This window comes from Candoia aspera, chromosome 1 (assembly GCF_035149785.1).
Source record: "Candoia aspera isolate rCanAsp1 chromosome 1, rCanAsp1.hap2, whole genome shotgun sequence".
Lineage (NCBI taxonomy): Eukaryota > Metazoa > Chordata > Lepidosauria > Squamata > Boidae > Candoia > Candoia aspera.
The window spans coordinates 339,435,034-339,452,186 of NC_086153.1; the positions used below are offsets into that span (position 1 = coordinate 339,435,034).

Here is a 17,153-nt window from a genome sequence, read left to right on the forward strand (position 1 = left end):
CTTCAGCTTTATATATCCAATGATTCCACATGGGATCTACCCACCATTAAAAAAAAAAAATACAATTATTTTTCGGGTTATCTAATCTGACATTCGTAACTGAATTATCTGACCCTGCTGTCATCAAGGAATGGATAAATATGAATATGGGAGTCAGCCATGGTGGGCACCAAAGGGAGGACATTGGCAGAAAGGTAACATGTTATCCCACAAGGAAGTCACCAGCATGTTTTAGATCTACTGACCGATTACCTGTAAGGTCTAACAGAGAATCCGAAAAAGAGGCCAGGTCCCTGTTCACCCACAGTTCAGGAACCAGGCTGGCTCCTGAAGGCTCATATTAACCAAGGATAACTGAGCCCAGGAGATGACAGCGACTTTCCAGAAAGAGCTACAAAAACTGCTCAGCCACAAAGGTAGGCTCCAAGTAACGGGGCTGACAGCCTCCGTCCCGTCAACCCTGTCACTTAAGCAGTTGCCTGTAGCAGGGTTCAGCTCTAATTTAAAAGCTGTTCATCTCAAACAGAACAATTCATCTCTCTCCTCTCCTCTTCTCAAGGCTCTGATGCTCTGCCGGTGCCACTTATCTCCCATCCCGCCAGGAGACACTGGCATTTTTCAGGCCATTTATTTCATGCTGTGACCGTGCAGGCTTGCACAGAAGCCAAGCACGTAGCACTCAATGTGCTGCTGCTTTTTTGGGGACAGAGCGGCAGGGAGCCACAGGCTCTGGTTGTGCAACGCCTTTGCCACACACGAGCGGGTCCCTTCTCTGGCTTGAGGAGCAGGAGGAACAGGCCTACCTACCCAGATGTAGGAATTCTGAATTGGCTCAAATATACCACCTACAAAAGAGGGAATATTGGCCAGATCTCCGTTAAATCAGCAGCATTATTATTATCAATCAATCAATCAGTCAAAAGCATGGACTATTTAGAAACTTAAATAATATTTCAGTTGTAACTCCACATAGTCCTTGCTTAGCATTACGCTACAGTGTGCCTTGGTTTAAGTGATCTGTGAACTTTTCATTCATTCTTCCATTTATATAAAAATGTATATAAATTTATTGTAACTAAGCATTACGTGCAAACAGACCACTGTACCTTACTCATCAAACCATGGCTTTAAAAATTCCTGACTTAGCATTATGTGTGAACAAATGAAATAAAAATGAATATAAAATGGAACAACAATTATGCCAAAAACACAGTCCTATTCTGTTGTTCTAAATCCTTTCATGATGAGGGAAACTTAGGCTCTCAAGAGATTTAAATATATTTTTCACAGCACATGTGAAGGAACACAGGCCTGGAACACAGTTTGGAGATGGCTGGGGCAGAGCTTTTGTTGAAGAAATCCAACCTCTATGACCTGAACAATTACATATAAAGCTTATGCTACTGTCCATTCTATTTCTATAGTGAAGTGGAAAGACTGGGAATCTCAAATCTACAAGGTTGGAAATGCCTGAACATCAGAAAACTCTGCCATATTATCGCTTCTAAAATTTCAGGTCTTGTTTATTCATTTCTAGGTTTCTTCTGTTACCCATTTTTTAAAAAACAGAAACTGAGAATTTCAGAATTTCGTATTACATTTTAAATCATTCTCCTTGCTTTACATGGTGATAGAATATTCAAAGTCTACCTTCCCTGCCTCTCGTTCAGGCTTAATTTTTAAAGGTCCCAATTATCCATGTCCACCAAAATGCAACAGATGCTAAGTGAAACTGTGCAATCTTGCAAGATGTCTTGGGATTTCATTTGAGGAAAGCGGTTACTTGTAAACCAGACTAGCATCTGCTCTGGCATCACATGCTTAACTGCTCTACGGGATTAAGTGGAATTTCTGAGAGCCCTTCTACATTGCACTGGAACAATCCAACTGCAAGGTGTTACCAGGCCATAGAAAAAAATGAGGTTACCAGAGAAGATAGATCACCGTCCAAACAAGATCTTAATTGATGAATTGGCCTAATGGATAAACACTGCTTCCAGCCACTGAGATCCTGTGGCACTGGTGGATCCTGGTGCACCGCCAACTGGACATATTATCCTTCCCCCCAGAAAACATCGTTACTGAGAACAGGTTGAATATCTCTCACCTGGGCAGACAACCTATTTCCCAACAGGCTCTTTGTCTTGACTGGATAGAACCTCAGCTTGTTGGCCCTTATCTAACACATCTATTGCCTCACCTGGATTCCATGAAGATGAAGATGAAGCTGGGTATCACCTGAATGTGGATACAAATTCAGTCTACATTCTCCAGTGGCTTCATGTTAAATAACATGGAAATAAACCTGAGCTGCTCAGACAATTCATCCAGAAAGTGACTCTGGTTGATGGTAAAGAAAACTACTAAAAGGTCTAACAGACTTTCACTCCCCTCATCACTTCTTTGAGTATAATTTTGCCAAGCCGTTTCTGACCAGCCAGACACAGGTGAATCTAGGAAATTGACTTATTCAAATATATCTGCAGCTGAACAGCAACCACTCTTTTCAGATGTGAGCAAGCAGCTCACAGTTAGCTATCACTTCAATGTTCAAGTTAGCTTGCTGTGGCACATATGCTCAGCTACATGTCCTGTCACATTCATCAACCTCTTAAGACATCAATAATGAAGGAAAAGAAACAGATCCCAAGGGAGAAATAATGGCAGAGATAAAAGACAAATCAAACATAATGGCTAGGAAAAAGGGAAAGAGATTCTTTTCTGACCTGTCAAAAGACTTGAATACTGGAAGATACTTTCCCCTCCCCAACTTTTCTTTCAGAAACTGGTTGCTGCTTTTGTACTTTTCATATTCTATAGCTTTACTTTGCTTGGAGTAAAAGCAAAGGAAGAAAGGGTGGTAACTGATAAATTATCAGTAGCAGCATCACCATTATTCCTCTTGGGAATGCGTACTCGCTATTCCCATATAGACAGAAAGAGTAAGGAGAAAGATTTCATCCATTATGAAAAACTGAAGATAATCTCAAGAAATGCAGAACATGGTTTTACAGTTATTTATTTATACATACCCCACCACAATCTAAAGCCTCATGGCCCTTATTTTCAGGTGGGCCTTCTCAGTGCTGGCACCTTCTGCCCATCTTCTGACCTATTTCTTCACTCAGGTCTTCCCTGAATGTTGGTTCCCTTTCTCCCCCACTTTTAAGCTGAATTATGTTATTTTTATATAGTTTTAATCTATCCTTTGTATTTTAATGATTGACTGTGAAGCATTTGGGAATTTGTAATAATGCGAAGCGCCATGCAAATATCACCCATAAACATTTTGTGGATGCATAGCAGCATGCTTTTAAAGCCACAGGTCAAATCTCAACCGCTTGAGATGTGACTGTCTTGACAACTGCTTCAGATCAGACAGTGACATCTTTAAGGCTCCACAGGTCAAAGAAAGCTGCTTTAGCAGGCTGGATTTTTAATGAAGGTCACTGGCCAGTCACTTGGAAGTGTCTTCTACATTCCCCTTCCTCCCCACACCTGTTTTAGAAAAGACTGCAATTGGAACTGTGGTATCAACTGCCGGGGTCAAAAGGGACTGTATTCTCCAGTACCAAAAGAATCTGGAGTTCTACCGTATTTCTGAAACTGAGAGAAATGCAGGAAACGCAAGGCCATAGCCTTACCCTCTTTGCTCTCTGATGCTTTATTTTTTTCTTCTTCATCCAAGCTGGAGACCCTTCTCTGATCCTCCTTCTCTGGTACCTCATCCAAGGTGGTCTCCACAGCCATAACATCCACAAGTGACTTCTGATCCTGTGTCTTGTGCCTTCGGGGCTGGCTTCGTTTCCTGTTTGCCCTGGATTTGGAAGGGAAGAAAAATGTTAAGAGGGAGGGTTGCTGAAGGAGCATCTCGAGCCATTTATCGGCCAGAGCAAACACGAAGAAAAACCCATTTGCAGAATTCACAGCAGGTGCAAGAGGGTCATTCTCACACATTCAGAAGAATCCCATAAAAATAAATTTGCAGTTCGTTTTCCCTCTTTGCAGAGATCTGGACAGTAGATGGGAAGAATAATTTGAAACTCAGCTGTGACCTCCTCCCAAACTGAATTCTGCAGCCTGATCATAGCTGCCAAGTTCCCTGCAATTCAGACATAAAACAGAGCAGGCTCTCAGAGGACCCCCAAGTCAGAGCTGCAGGAAAGGAGCAGAGACCACAGCACCAATGTCTATACGCCCTTGCCCAAACAACCGGCTGCTTTGAAGCTGGCTGTGTCTGATGACTAATATTGTCTTCTTCAACCAGGGACACCCCAAGTCTGTTGTACCCATTACCCTCAGCCCTCTCCAGCACATGTTACTGGGGAAGATGGAGGTTGTAGTCCAACAAATCTGGGAATCACCAGCCTGATCAAAAGACGAAGTTTCAGGCCATTAGTACCTTGGAGATACTGCCTATCCAAAGAGGAGGCATCTGACTGGCACTCAGAGGCTCCAGCCGCTACTGAATGATGGCGGACTGGGTAGGCGCAAAGTGCCCTTGAAATTTCTCTGTTTCACTAAGGGTGCGTGCAAGCCAACTGACATCCAGCAGTGCCACTCCATACAGATTTTGTGGCAGGGTACCGAAGGAGCCGACTGCCCAGCACCCCCAGCACCTTGTTGCGGCCATGCGCGGAAAGGGAAAGCACTGCGCGTTGTTATCATCCTCTGCGTGCAGGCAGAGAACAGCCTACTGCTGGAACAGTGCAGAATGCAGCCCAATCTTGGCTGAAAAAAATGGCTCATGCTAATTGGCCAGGTACCAAGGGCCACCGCTTGGACTTCTGAATTTAAAAAGGAGCGCTCATACACTTCAGGACATTTATTACCTTCCAAAGTAGCAAGTGCATTCTTGCATCTCCAGACCAACGCTCTTTCCGTCTCACTCCCACCTCCTCATGAGGCAGTAACCTCCTAACAGCAGTACTCTTACCTCTCTCTTTTAGACACACACACGCACACGCACACAATTTTATTTGCCCTCTATTTTGATAGGGCAATGTATGGATGCAATGCCAGTTAAGTGACGGTACAAGACCTTTCTCTTGGGGGGGAGGGAGGGGAATGATGTACACGGACCTGCCTGCGGACAGGAGGCCTACACACTCAGGGCTGCAAGTTTTTAAAGAAACAGTTCTCACATGGTTATGTCTTCCTCCAACGCTCTCTCTCTTTCGAACGTCTATCAACATATTAGGAAGCCACATAAAACCGTCCATGACAACTCAGGAGCCTTGAAAAGCTAAAATTTCAGCCTGTCCACAGTGAGAGAGGCAATTAAGATAATTCTATCTTAACGGAACGTCACCAATGGTTGGGGGAAGCTGCCCAAGCAGCAGGACCAGTTTGGAAAGGCAGCCACAAACTGAGGAATGAGCAGTGGCTAGATCTGAACCACGTGGCCACTTTCAGAGTGTGGGCATCCACTTCACAGCTGCAAGATGATTCACTAGCAGAAACACAGCAACAGAAACCAGAAGCTTGAAATTTTATTTCACTAGTATGTAAAGGAACTTGCAGTGTTTCTTTGAGAAGAAAGTGACATGATCTCCCAATTAATAGCTAAATACTATTTTTAATGTACAAGAGAACTGGGTCTTGAAATTATGTCCAAAAAATACAAAACGAATTATAATTAGCTTCGTCCTGTCTCTGAAGCAGAAATGCTTGAGATGTGCATTGCTCTTGCAAACTGACCTCATCTTAAACCTCACGATCTAGTCTCATACCACAAAGCAACACAAAGGACAAGGGCACTTGAAAATTTCACCTTGGATTAAAGCAAATGGAGTACTATAGTTGAGGCTCTGAAGAACTGCTAGTAACAGATGTAACAGAGAAGATTTGGCATTTCAATCCTCTATCCACTCGTCCATCGAGCCTCCTGTTGTGAACAAGAGCTGTATTTTGCAGGTGTAACACTGGGCATAATAATGCAACCTTGCCGTATCAAGCCAGAATCGAAGGAGCCATCGACTTCATTTCTACCAAAACACAGGATGAAGGGACCTGCCCCCCCCCCCCGATGCACCCCAATGCTCTGAGAAAGAGACACTTCGGAATTCCCACCTTCATTTGGAAATACTGGCTCTAAACCGAAGGTTGGTTCCCTTGCCGGAACTATTGCTTTTATCTCAGCAGATCTTGCTAAAGGGAACTCTGGGAGAACTGTGCTGGGAGAAGAATCCCTTTCAGCACAGACAGGCACCCAAAGGCCTGACATGGACAGTCTGAGGGCAGCAGCTCTGAATGAATGTGCAGCTCTAGCTCTCTGTCACTAGCCCCCCCCCCCCCCGCCCCACGTCGGGCTGTTCTGCCGAGGTTCCTGGCAGGAGCGCGTGCTCTGAAACGGACCTGAACCGCTGCCAGAAGCGCTCCTGTGAGCAGAGCTGCAGCCTTCGACTCCTCTTTGTTCTGGCCCGTCAGCCCCAGCTGGAGCACGATGGACAAAGTCTCCGCACAGCAGCAGCAGCATGTATTTATTTACTTATTTTATAAATTTATTCACCGCCCATCTCCCCCTCACAGGGGACTCTGGGAGGTTTACAATAAAACAGAATACAGAAAGGCCAACCAGGACAGAGAAGCATCGACTGCAAGAAAAGAAAGGGAGGTGTCCTTCATGGGCCCCAAGAAAATTCTTTTCTAATGAGCCCTGTGAGTTTTAATCAGAGCTCTGCCCCAGGGCCACTCCTGAACAACCTATCTCAGTCTGATGGCTGAATGTGTTCAAAATGTGTTCATTTCAGTAAAAACATTTTTTATTCTATGCCTTCCTTCTTCTACAAACACCACAGCCGTCTATCATTTCTGAACTCCAGTTAATGTGAAGCTAGCCACCAATACTCTAAAGCAAGATCTATCTATCTATCTATCTATCTATCTATCTATCTATCTATCTATCTATCTATCTATCTACCTACCTACCTACCTACCTACCTACCTACCTACCTACCTACCTGTCAACTTTGTCACCACCCATCTCCTCCCACCAGAAGGACTCTGGGTGGTTTACAACAAAGGTAGTCAATTAAAACAGTAAATATAAAATACAAATACAATAGGTAAAAATATAAATACCATTAATAAATAACTATAAAAAAAGAGGTAAAAATAAAGTCCAAGTGGCGAGATCTAACACCGTCCATGTAGGTGAGGAGCATTCTAGGGTGCCAGCCATCCCCACGCGGAGCTACTCCCTTCTCCGCCCCAAGCAAGACAGCAGAGCCAGGTCTTCAGGTTCCTCCGGAAGGCCAGGAGCGATGGGGTTAACCTCACCTCTGGGGACAGCGTGTTCCACAGGCCGGGGGCTGCTGCAGAGAAGGCCCGCCTCCTGGACCCTGCCAGACGGAATTCCCTTATCAACAGGGTCTGCAACATGCCCTCTCTGCATGACCGGGTGGGACAGGCCGATGTAATGGGGATGAGACAGTCCCTCAGGTAACTGGCTCCATGCCATGTAGGGCTTTAAAGGTGACGACCAACACCTTGAGTTGGACCCGAAAGCAGACTGGCACCCAGCACAGCTCGTGTAGTAGAGGTGTTATGTGTGCCAATCTAGGAGAACCAAAAATAACCTGCGTGGCTGCGTTCTGGACCAGCTGAAGCTTCCGGATACTCTTCAAGGGTAGCCCCATGTAGAGCGCATTGCAGTAGTCTATATGGGAGATAACCAGGGCGTGAGTGACTATTCGGAGGGCTTCACGATCCAGGAACGGGCGTAACTGGAGCACAACATGGAGCTGTGCAAAGGCCCTTCTGGCCACGGCTGCCACCTGCTCTTCGAGCAGGAGCCGTGAGTCCAGGAGGACCCCCAAGTTACGCACCGGGTCTGTCTGGGGCAGTGCAACCCCATCCAGAACCAAAGGTGACAAAGTCCGGGATATGGAAGAGCCCTTAACCCACAGCCACTCCGTCTTACCAGGGTTCAGCCGAAGCCTGTATTACCTGCATCAAGAGAGAAAGATAAAAAAAGACTGTGCCTATCTGGCTGGACCTGGTTTTCCCCCTTCAATTTGTACTACTGAAATGCTGTATGTGAAAATTTTTCTCCTTTTAATGCTACCTTGATTAAGGGGAGGAAGAAGAAACAGCCACACGTTTGGTTATCTCCTGGACACAGATGCCCATGTATAAAAACTCCTAATCCAATGAAACATTGTGAAATGGGATCACTACTCACTATTGACAATCCATTCTGTTGAACAATTAGCTTTTGCCACAATCAATTAACTCTTACGTAAACAGCAACTGTGTCAACCCAACAACTTCACTAAGCTGGGCAGATCTGGGGACAAAATGAAGGAATGCACTCCCTGCAGATAGGATTCAAGGGCAGAGTGACAAATAACTCCTGGCTGGAGAATGAAAAGCATTTCAAATTTTTTACATGCCAGGATACATTTTTGGTGTTTGCTGTATCAAATTATCCAGCATCATGTCTGCACAGGGAAGAACATTTACTCAGAAATGGATAGCTCAAACAAACGGAAGCCTGAGATACTCCCACTCCAGCTCCCAGCATATCATATTCAACTGACGCAACAACCAACACATCCTGCTAGGAAAGAGAAGGGAATATTAAAGTCAACTTGAAAAACAGGATCCTCAGCCAGCAGTCTTCTGTGCTGCCAGGAGAGGAGCCAACTTGATGCAATAGCTGATTTAGAGTTAACAAGGTTTTCAAGCAGAAGAATGGTATCTCTAGCTCAACAGAGGCCAGCCTGAGCAGAGAAAATATGTTTTTAATTTAAAACCACAGGATACTTTTTGAAGAGAAACTTGTGGCTATGGACTGCAATGGGGAGAAGGGAAAATGATTTGTGAGACTACCATGACAATTAAATTGCAGAGAGAGGTGAGAAAGAAGGATGCACCTCATGGAGTCCTATTGGCCCAACGGCTGCAGCAGCTCTGGAGGCTGGAAAGCTCCTTTAGGAGAGCCCTCCAGGGGCACAGACTGCAGATGCTAGAGCGGGAGGAACCAGTAGGAATGATGACCGCTTATGTATTTATTAAACAAATTCATATGGCTGCCCAGCTCACACACAGTGACTCTGGGCAGTCACAACATTAAAAGCGACAATATAAAAACCTGTCAACCCCCCGCCCCCAGCAGCTACAACACCATCAAATCAACCACTTGATTGGCTCAGTCTGGGGTCCCCAGGCCTGCTGACAGAACCACGTCTTCAGGGCCTTTCAGAAAAGTATCAAGGTGGGGGCCAATCTAATCTCCGGAGGAATGACATTCCGCAGGGAGGGAGCCACCATGGAGAAGGCCCTTTTTCGTGGTCCCACTAGGTGAACCTCTCTCACAGAAGGGACCCACGACATATCCTGCCTCCCCACTCTGGTGGGCCGGCTGATGTAACTGGGGAAAGGCGGTCCTGCAAATAACCCGGCCCCAAGCCATGTAGGGCTTTACAGGTGACAACCAACACCTTGAATTGGACCCGAAGCAAACTGGCAACCAGTGCAGCTCCCGCAAAAGAGGTGACACTTGTGCAAATCTAAGCTTGTAAAAAACTATGCGGGCAGCTGCATTTCAAACCAACTGAAACTTCTGGATACTCTTCAAGGGCAGCCCCATGTAGAGTGCATTACGCTAGTCCAAACAGGAGGTGACTAGGGTGTGGGTGACTGTGCGAAGGGCATGTTGGTCCAGGAATAGGCACAACTGGCACAGAGCTTGCAGTTGTGCAAAGGCCCTCCTATGTTTTCCACGGTACAATTAAGCTACTTTGGTTGAAATACAGAAATCCATCTCAGGGAATGATACGGAAGCCTTTAGCATGCTCAAAATAGAGACAGGTATTCCTGGAAAGATCACTCAGGAGGCCACATTTCGCCTTATGACATTATTTGTATACCTTCACCAGACAAAACTTCATTTTCTACTCCTTTCGCCTCCATAAAACATTTTTATGGAAGAGAAGTGGAAATTATGGGGGGATATTCCCCCCTTTATTCTTCCTACCAAACAAGAAATGATCATCCTTTTCTCCAGCTGCTCAGGCATCACATCTGCAAAGCTGCTGCATCCTCAGTGAGGCAGTTTTTGCGTTGCTTTGCATGTTCCAGCCAAGAGTCAGAAAGGAGGCACAAGTAAGTTTCTTACCTGCGTAGCATCTTTGCTTTCAAGGCATCTTTCGTCTGATTCCAGGCTTCCAACTCTGGAGAGGTTAAAGCTGTAGGTTTCATGTGATCCAAGACAGTGGTGTCTTTTCCTTGTTTCCATAAGTCGTACCGCTCAGGTTGTAGCACCCGTACAAAAACATCCATTGAGATCTTCACGGTATCTTTCCGGCACGTGCACTGAAAAAACAAATTCAAGAAAGCCATTGTTTTAATATCACAAGTTAGTAAGCCTGGCTGATCGAGCAGGGGATTGATAAATAAGATAAATTTCATGTTTCATATCATAGCCCCGAACATTAGCTATAGAATATTATTAAGCATTTCCTGAGCAGAAAATGAAACATAGATTGAGATAAGCAAATCTTGCCAGGGTGTCACTCCAGAAAAAGTTGTGTGAAGACTGTAAAACAAGAGGGAAGCAGTAGAGGAGCAGAGCTTGAAGGACAGAAAAGCATAATGGTAGTAAAAGGCTAAAAAAAGAAGATTTCAGTAGGTGAGAAGCTATTAAGTCAAGCGCAAATAAGTCAAGAGCAGAGAGATGAAGGAAGGATGTGGGGGTGCAGAAGAGCCCTGGGTGTTGCAATTAAAAAATGACAAGGAATGCGGAAGAGTGGAGAGAAGGAACCCTCAAGACAGGAGGAGGTGGAGACTGTCCTAGACAGAGCGAGTATAGGCTGTAGTTTGGGGCTGCAGAACAGAGATAACAAAGAGGCACAAGTGATAACAGAGATAACAAATTCATCCCATCACACACAGATTTAACAGTAACTAGCCAAGCTAAGCAGATGGCCATCTTGGTTCTCTTTCTGTGCTTAAAATACAAACATATTTTACGTTCATATTTTACGAACTTTGAAGAAGCAGGATAGAAATAGTACTGATGCTTTTGAACTTCGATGTTGGAGAAGACTCCTAAGAATATCATGGACAGCCAAGAAAATGATCAAATGGATCACTGAGCAAAGCAATCCAGAGTTCTCACTCAAGGCATAAATGGCCAGGCTCCAATTATCCGAATCTGGACACATTATGCGAAGACCTAATGCTCTGGAGGAGTCCACAACGCTGGGAAAGGTGGAAGGAAAAAGAAGAGGAGGACGGCCAGCAGCAAGGGGGAGAGATGCAGTCACAGTGGCAATGGGGGCACTGTTGGAAGAGCTGAAGGACCAAGGGGCAGATCATCCTGGGGAAAACCTAACTATATGGTCGCTAAGAGTCAACACCAACTTGATAGCAAATAATCAATCCACAAGGACAAGCCTGAGCTCTCTTTCCTCTCTTTCCAGGTTCCTTCTGGCTCAGGTTGTTTTGTTTAAGGACTGCTCCCCTCCCGGTTTTCCCCATTTCAGAGAAGAGGTGAGGGAACTACTTTCTGCCATGCAGTGAAAAACAAGCATTGAACTGGAGAGCAGTAATAACCAGCCTGAGCCAAGGAGGGAGGGAAATATTTATGGCCCAGCAATTTCCAGCAAACCCAATTTGCTTAATGAAAAATTGCAGAGGAAAGAAAGTTCTGAGAATGTAATTTGGCCAGAGAGACACAGAACCACAGATGGTGCCCGTGTTTCAGATTCCTGGCTGGGCTGAAAATCTCCCCAGTACCTCCATCAATAGTGGCTTAAGGGATTTGTACTGAGCGGCTTTCTGACTTTTTTTTCCCTTAAGTAATTAAAAAAGGTACCTTAGTTTGTTTCTGGAAGGTGGGGGTGGCAAGGGAGGGGAGGGAGGGAGGGGGGGAGGGAGAGTGAGGCTTGAACTTGGAAGAATCAAGGTATTTCCACATCAGATGCCTTCCCTCTCTGTGTAGCAGAACTGAGATCAAGTGCATAACACAGAAGACACATCCCACCCCCAAGACACCAGTTGCCAATTAACATGGATCATAACAGAAGTCACCAGCAAAGAACTGAAGTGGGCAAGGATGCCCCCTGCAGGTCACAGAGAGGACAGAGCCCATGAGAACAGCCTTGCAAATGAGAAAACAGCCTTCCCTCACTCGGCATTCTGCAGATGCCCTGGGGTTATGACTCAGAATTCCCCGGGCCGGCCCAGTGGCCTGGACTTTTAGCAGTCACAGGCACAACCCTTCCAGAAGCCATCAGACTGAGCAGAAATTGCTACAGACCAACAGTATTTCAGCCCAGGGGTCAGTTATGGCTGGCACATCTGCAGGGGGGTGGGCACAGCCTAGCAGCAGATATTCCCTACAGCTGGCATAACTGCCCTTTTTTCCTTTTAAACTTCTCCACTCTCATCAATTCTATCCAACTACGGTTATCTTGGTCTCTCCTTTCCTGTGAGGCATTCTCTCACACACCATGCAGTATTTCTGGTTCATGGTTTTATTCTCATTCGTTCTCTCTATATGACTAAACCACCTCAACATGATTATTCTGTACTGGTCATTCCCTTTTGTATTCAGTCCACATTCATTCAGCAGTCCTTGAGTCTTGACCCTAAATCAAGTCGTCATGATTTACCATACGCACTTCTCAAGTTCCCAATTTCCACTGCATTCAACTTTCTTTTAGGCTTCCCCTGACATATTCAACCCCCACTTCCATATAACACAGCAGGCAGAAACACACTCCCCTGTACAGCCATTCTGCTGCTTTTGACAAACAGCCGCTCCGTGCAAAAGGCGACAAGCCCCATCGCTGGCGTTCTACCAGCACTTCTGCGTCTCAGGACTTCTCTGTCCGTTTCCCCATCTTTAGTAAATGTTCTACCAAGGCACGCAAACTCATCCACTTGCTGTAGTTTTTTGCCCTGCGTATGTAACTTCAAATTGTTCATCCCATTTTTTCTGTCAAATACAACTGAATCAAACTATTTTCATTACATTAATGTAATGGCACAGTTCTACATAAATTATATCTTATTAATATGCAAGTTGGGGGAAAATAATCTCCTCCCCAACTTTTAAAGATAATTATACATCATTTGCTTTATGTCCTAAAGAGAAAAAATGGGCAGGCGTGGCTTTGTTTCTGGCTTCCAAATGTTCAAAAATGTTACTTCTGTAGGAAACCTAACCCGTTCCACCAAGAAAAGAGCTGAGCCAGGTTTTTGGGGGAAGACCAAAAAAAAAGTTATGTTGGCGCCTGAAAGACGAACATATTTATGCAGTAAAAGCTTAAGTGACAAGTTTCACTTCATAGCTGATGGATAAAAGGTAACAGAAATTAAGTATTCCAAGCAAATAAATTGTGAGATGATTAAATGAAAACAATTCAGCCAGCTAAAGTCACACCATCAATTAAAATGCCTAGAGCAATGCCAAAAAATGCACAGGATCTGTGCCAACTGACCCTCCCCTGGATGGAAGGGACCACTCTCGGGGGAGCAATTCAGAGTTCAGGCTCCATCACAGAAGAGCCTGCTGCGCTCCTGGTGTACCTCCCCGTAAAACTACAGATGCAGAAGGGCCTCATCTGACAATCTTAAAACAGCACCGAGCACAGCTGGTTGCTCACTTGTAACTGGAGTTATTCCAGAGCTCATTTGTGCATTTACACCGCAGTCTTTGTGCCTGGGCAGATCTTCATTCCAGAACATTGTTTGGCTTAGTTGAATTGCCTGGGACCCACCTACTAATAATGTAAAGAGTGTCACACCCCCTCCCACCTTTACAGTTCCTCTCTCATCACACTGGCCAACAGCAAGTAAAATAACGAGAGAACTAGAGAGAGAGGAAGGCATTATGGTTGTGTAAAGCAACAGAAGACAACTGAAATAACCCCTAGTTATTCCAAAGCAGTCTCCTGTTATTCTGTGTGATCTCTACACATTAAGACAGAGAGTAGACAACTTATGAGATGACAAAAAATCACACTCCTCTACATAAGGAGGCATCCACTGCAGCCCAGACATTCAATAGGTCGTGCTTTGCAAAGGTAGACAAATTGGACCTCGCTACAACCCTGCAAATTGCATAAAATGGCATACTTCAGAAGCAGCAGGGACTGTGGAATGGCCTCTGACATCATCTACTGGTAAGCCAGAGAAGTTATATCGAGTGCATAAAGCCTTGAAAGGAGACAGAAAGGCCACGTTGCCAACCAGAATGTAGTTATTGGATGGGGGAAAAGATTTGGTTCCATGTAGAGAAGGATCGCGCGGTGGTGCTGCGGGTTAAACCGCTGAGCTGCTGCGCTTGCCGATCGGAAGGTCGGCGGTTCGAATCCACGTGACGGGGTGAGCGCCCGTTGCTAGCCCCAGCTCCTGCCAACCTAGCAGTTCGAAAGCATGCAAATGTGAGTCTATTAATAGGGACTGCTTCGGCGGGCAGGTAACGGTGTTCCGTTTAGTCATGCCGGCCACATGACCGCAGAGGAAGTGTCTACGGACAAACGCCGGCTCTTCGGCTTTGAAACGGAGATGAGCACCGCCCCCTAGAGTCGGACACGACTGGACTTAATGTCAAGGGAAACCTTTACCTTTACTAGAGAAGGATCCAGCTGGCTAGCACAATTAGGAAAGACAACAGGTAACACATTACCTGTAGCCATATGGAATGTGTACACATTTAGAAGAACCAATTAAATATCAGGTTTGATGCCAGATCAGGTGAGATAGGCCCACCTGTAGAGTGCAAAGATCACTGGCCTAATAGATGTGGCTACTATCCCATGGACAAAATGTTCAGCAAGGCTACAGTGACAGGAGGGTGACCATTTAACCCTGTAAGATCATGCACTGAGAGCATTTAGGAAGCTTCCAATATCTTGGGATGAAGACACAACAATCTGAGGCAGATTTTCCACGCCGTTCGGCGAAATGTCGCGAAGTTGGCATGGAAATCCACTCTTTCTCCTGAGATGAAGTTTGTGGGACATGCACTTCACTAAACAAAGGTGCTCCATAAAACAGAGCATCTGGGGCCACTTTGATGTATTTGGTCAGAAGCAAAGGTGGAAACATGTAAAAAGGGGGTTCCTCTCCTCATAAAAAAGAAACAGCCACAAGATGGGAGGTATCCCAGAAGCAATACTGGCATTGCCCCACTCAAACTGATTTACATTTGAGATCCCACATATATATGTGATGCACTGCTGAGCATGATAAGCAGACTTGAAAGTTCTGAGCACCCACGCTCTATCCTGCAGGTCAGCAAGCATGGAATTGGTCTGAACTTGATCCCTGGGGATCACTAGGAGCTCTACTCTATTGATCTGAAGACCCTGTTCCTTTCCTCATCATGTGGCAAAGATTTGCTGGGATTCACACTGCACTCTCCATTTTAACCTCAAGGAATCTATCAAGGTTGCAGCCAGGCACAGGGCACTGCAGGGGCTTCACTGTCATAGACTTCCATTTAGAAGGCTTCAAAGCTGGATGAAAACTTGAATTAATCAGTTTTAGTGCTTTATACGTAGTTGAAATCCATGGCTGATGCTCTCGGAGCCTGTTTTCAGAGAGAGGACTGGAGGTGGGGCAAATAATTGCAACAAACCTGTGGAATAAAATTTTGATAGTGAGCACACCAATTGATATAATGATTGTTTCCAAGACACCCCAACGGTCACCCGTGGAAGCCATTTTTTCCCTGCATTTGGAGCACTTTTGAAAGAACAAAGGGCCACTGGCCTCAATGAAGAGACTTGAAAGGTGAAACGCAAGGAAGAGTGATGTTACTAATCTACTAACTTTTATTTTCTAGAGAAAAGAAAGAACTGCATTGCAAAGTAGCACTCCTCAGAAAGTTACCAACATGTAGGGAAAAAATAACAATAATGTGGTTTTGTTGTTTTGGTTCTATGCAGTTAAGGGGCATCTCAGTTAAAGAGCTTTCTGGCATGCTGGTCTGCGTAAGCACAAATTCATCCGGGAGGTAACAAATACCACGTAGGATAACTTGTGAATATAAACTCACACAAAGCTCCTAAATATTATCCTGATGCAGAGAAGAGTATGGGAAAGTATGTTCTCTAAGCAACGTGTCTGTCAGCGAACCATTAAACTAACATCTTCAGGAATACCAAATTACCGCAGACATAGTTCTACTGCTTTTGCTATTTAAACGCTACGGGGCCCCCAACATAGCGTGTTTGTGTGTGGGGGTCCTCAAAAAGGCCCATGCAAATCCGATTTAACCCTACTGCTCAATCTCCCTAGGAAGCTGTGAAGTCACTCTCTCTGATTCTCCCTTGACTCCTCTGCAGTGCTCAACAGCAGGCAAATCGCAACGACACTCACACGCACAAATCTATCATGATTTATGTCTGGATGTCAATTTTAACTTGCTGTTACTGCTTTCGCACCAACACGCATGAATAACAATGCCGAGTTTCCATCGGCGGGGCCTCTTCTCTCTCAGCGGTGATATTACAGCAGCCACCAGGCCCCACGGGCCTCTTGCTCAGCAGGGACCCCCCTCTCCTCCCTGCCCAGCTTCTCCCCAGTGTGGCTGCGGGGCCCTTCCCAGAGCAGCCAGCAGCTTGGTGCAGCTGCAAATCAGAGCCCTGCCGACAGATATCAGGGGACCAGGGGACTGCTCTCTTCCCCTTCACTGCATCAGACACTTTCCCTGGTCTTAATCCAATCAAGCCTCTATTTCCTAAGCCTTCAGTCATTAGAGAAAGCAGCTGTTAACAGGGCTACCTGGACTTCATTGGCAAATCTAACACCTCCCCTCATCTCACAAAAACCTCATCCCAGTGAGGGGCTCTGTCGCTACGCTACAAAAGAGTAACGCTCCCCCACCTAGGTATGAAACTGTCACAGCATCGATATTTCTGTTGTGATGTTTTAGCAAAGGAGGTGTTTGGGGGCACATGCCCATTCCAAGTATGAACTGGAGTATATGCCCAGAAACAACTGTCATTACAAGACCTCCTGGGGTGCAGCATTTAGCAATGTGGGGGTATGATTTAATACTTTCCCGGGAAAGAAAAAAAAATACTGCAAACACATGATAGAAAAGCAAGGGGGTCCCTCCTTTCCAACATTCATTTATATGAATTGTCACACCTCTTGCCAAGTTTCAGAAGGACTGCTCCAATGAGCAT

General features: G+C 45.4%; 1 protein-coding gene across 2 annotated transcripts in view; it reads right to left on the minus strand.

Moving 5' to 3' along the window:
- The window catches only part of KDM4B (lysine demethylase 4B), a 170,716-nt gene that overhangs the window by 40,973 nt on the left and 112,590 nt on the right, over positions 1-17,153 (minus strand). For both annotated transcript variants that reach the window (XM_063290916.1, XM_063290917.1), the window contains exons 10-11: positions 10,124-10,320; positions 3,645-3,817 (exon numbers count right to left, since the gene is read on the minus strand). In XM_063290916.1, the coding sequence (XP_063146986.1) occupies positions 3,645-3,817; positions 10,124-10,320 (370 nt within the window). The remainder of the gene's footprint in view (positions 1-3,644; positions 3,818-10,123; positions 10,321-17,153) is intronic.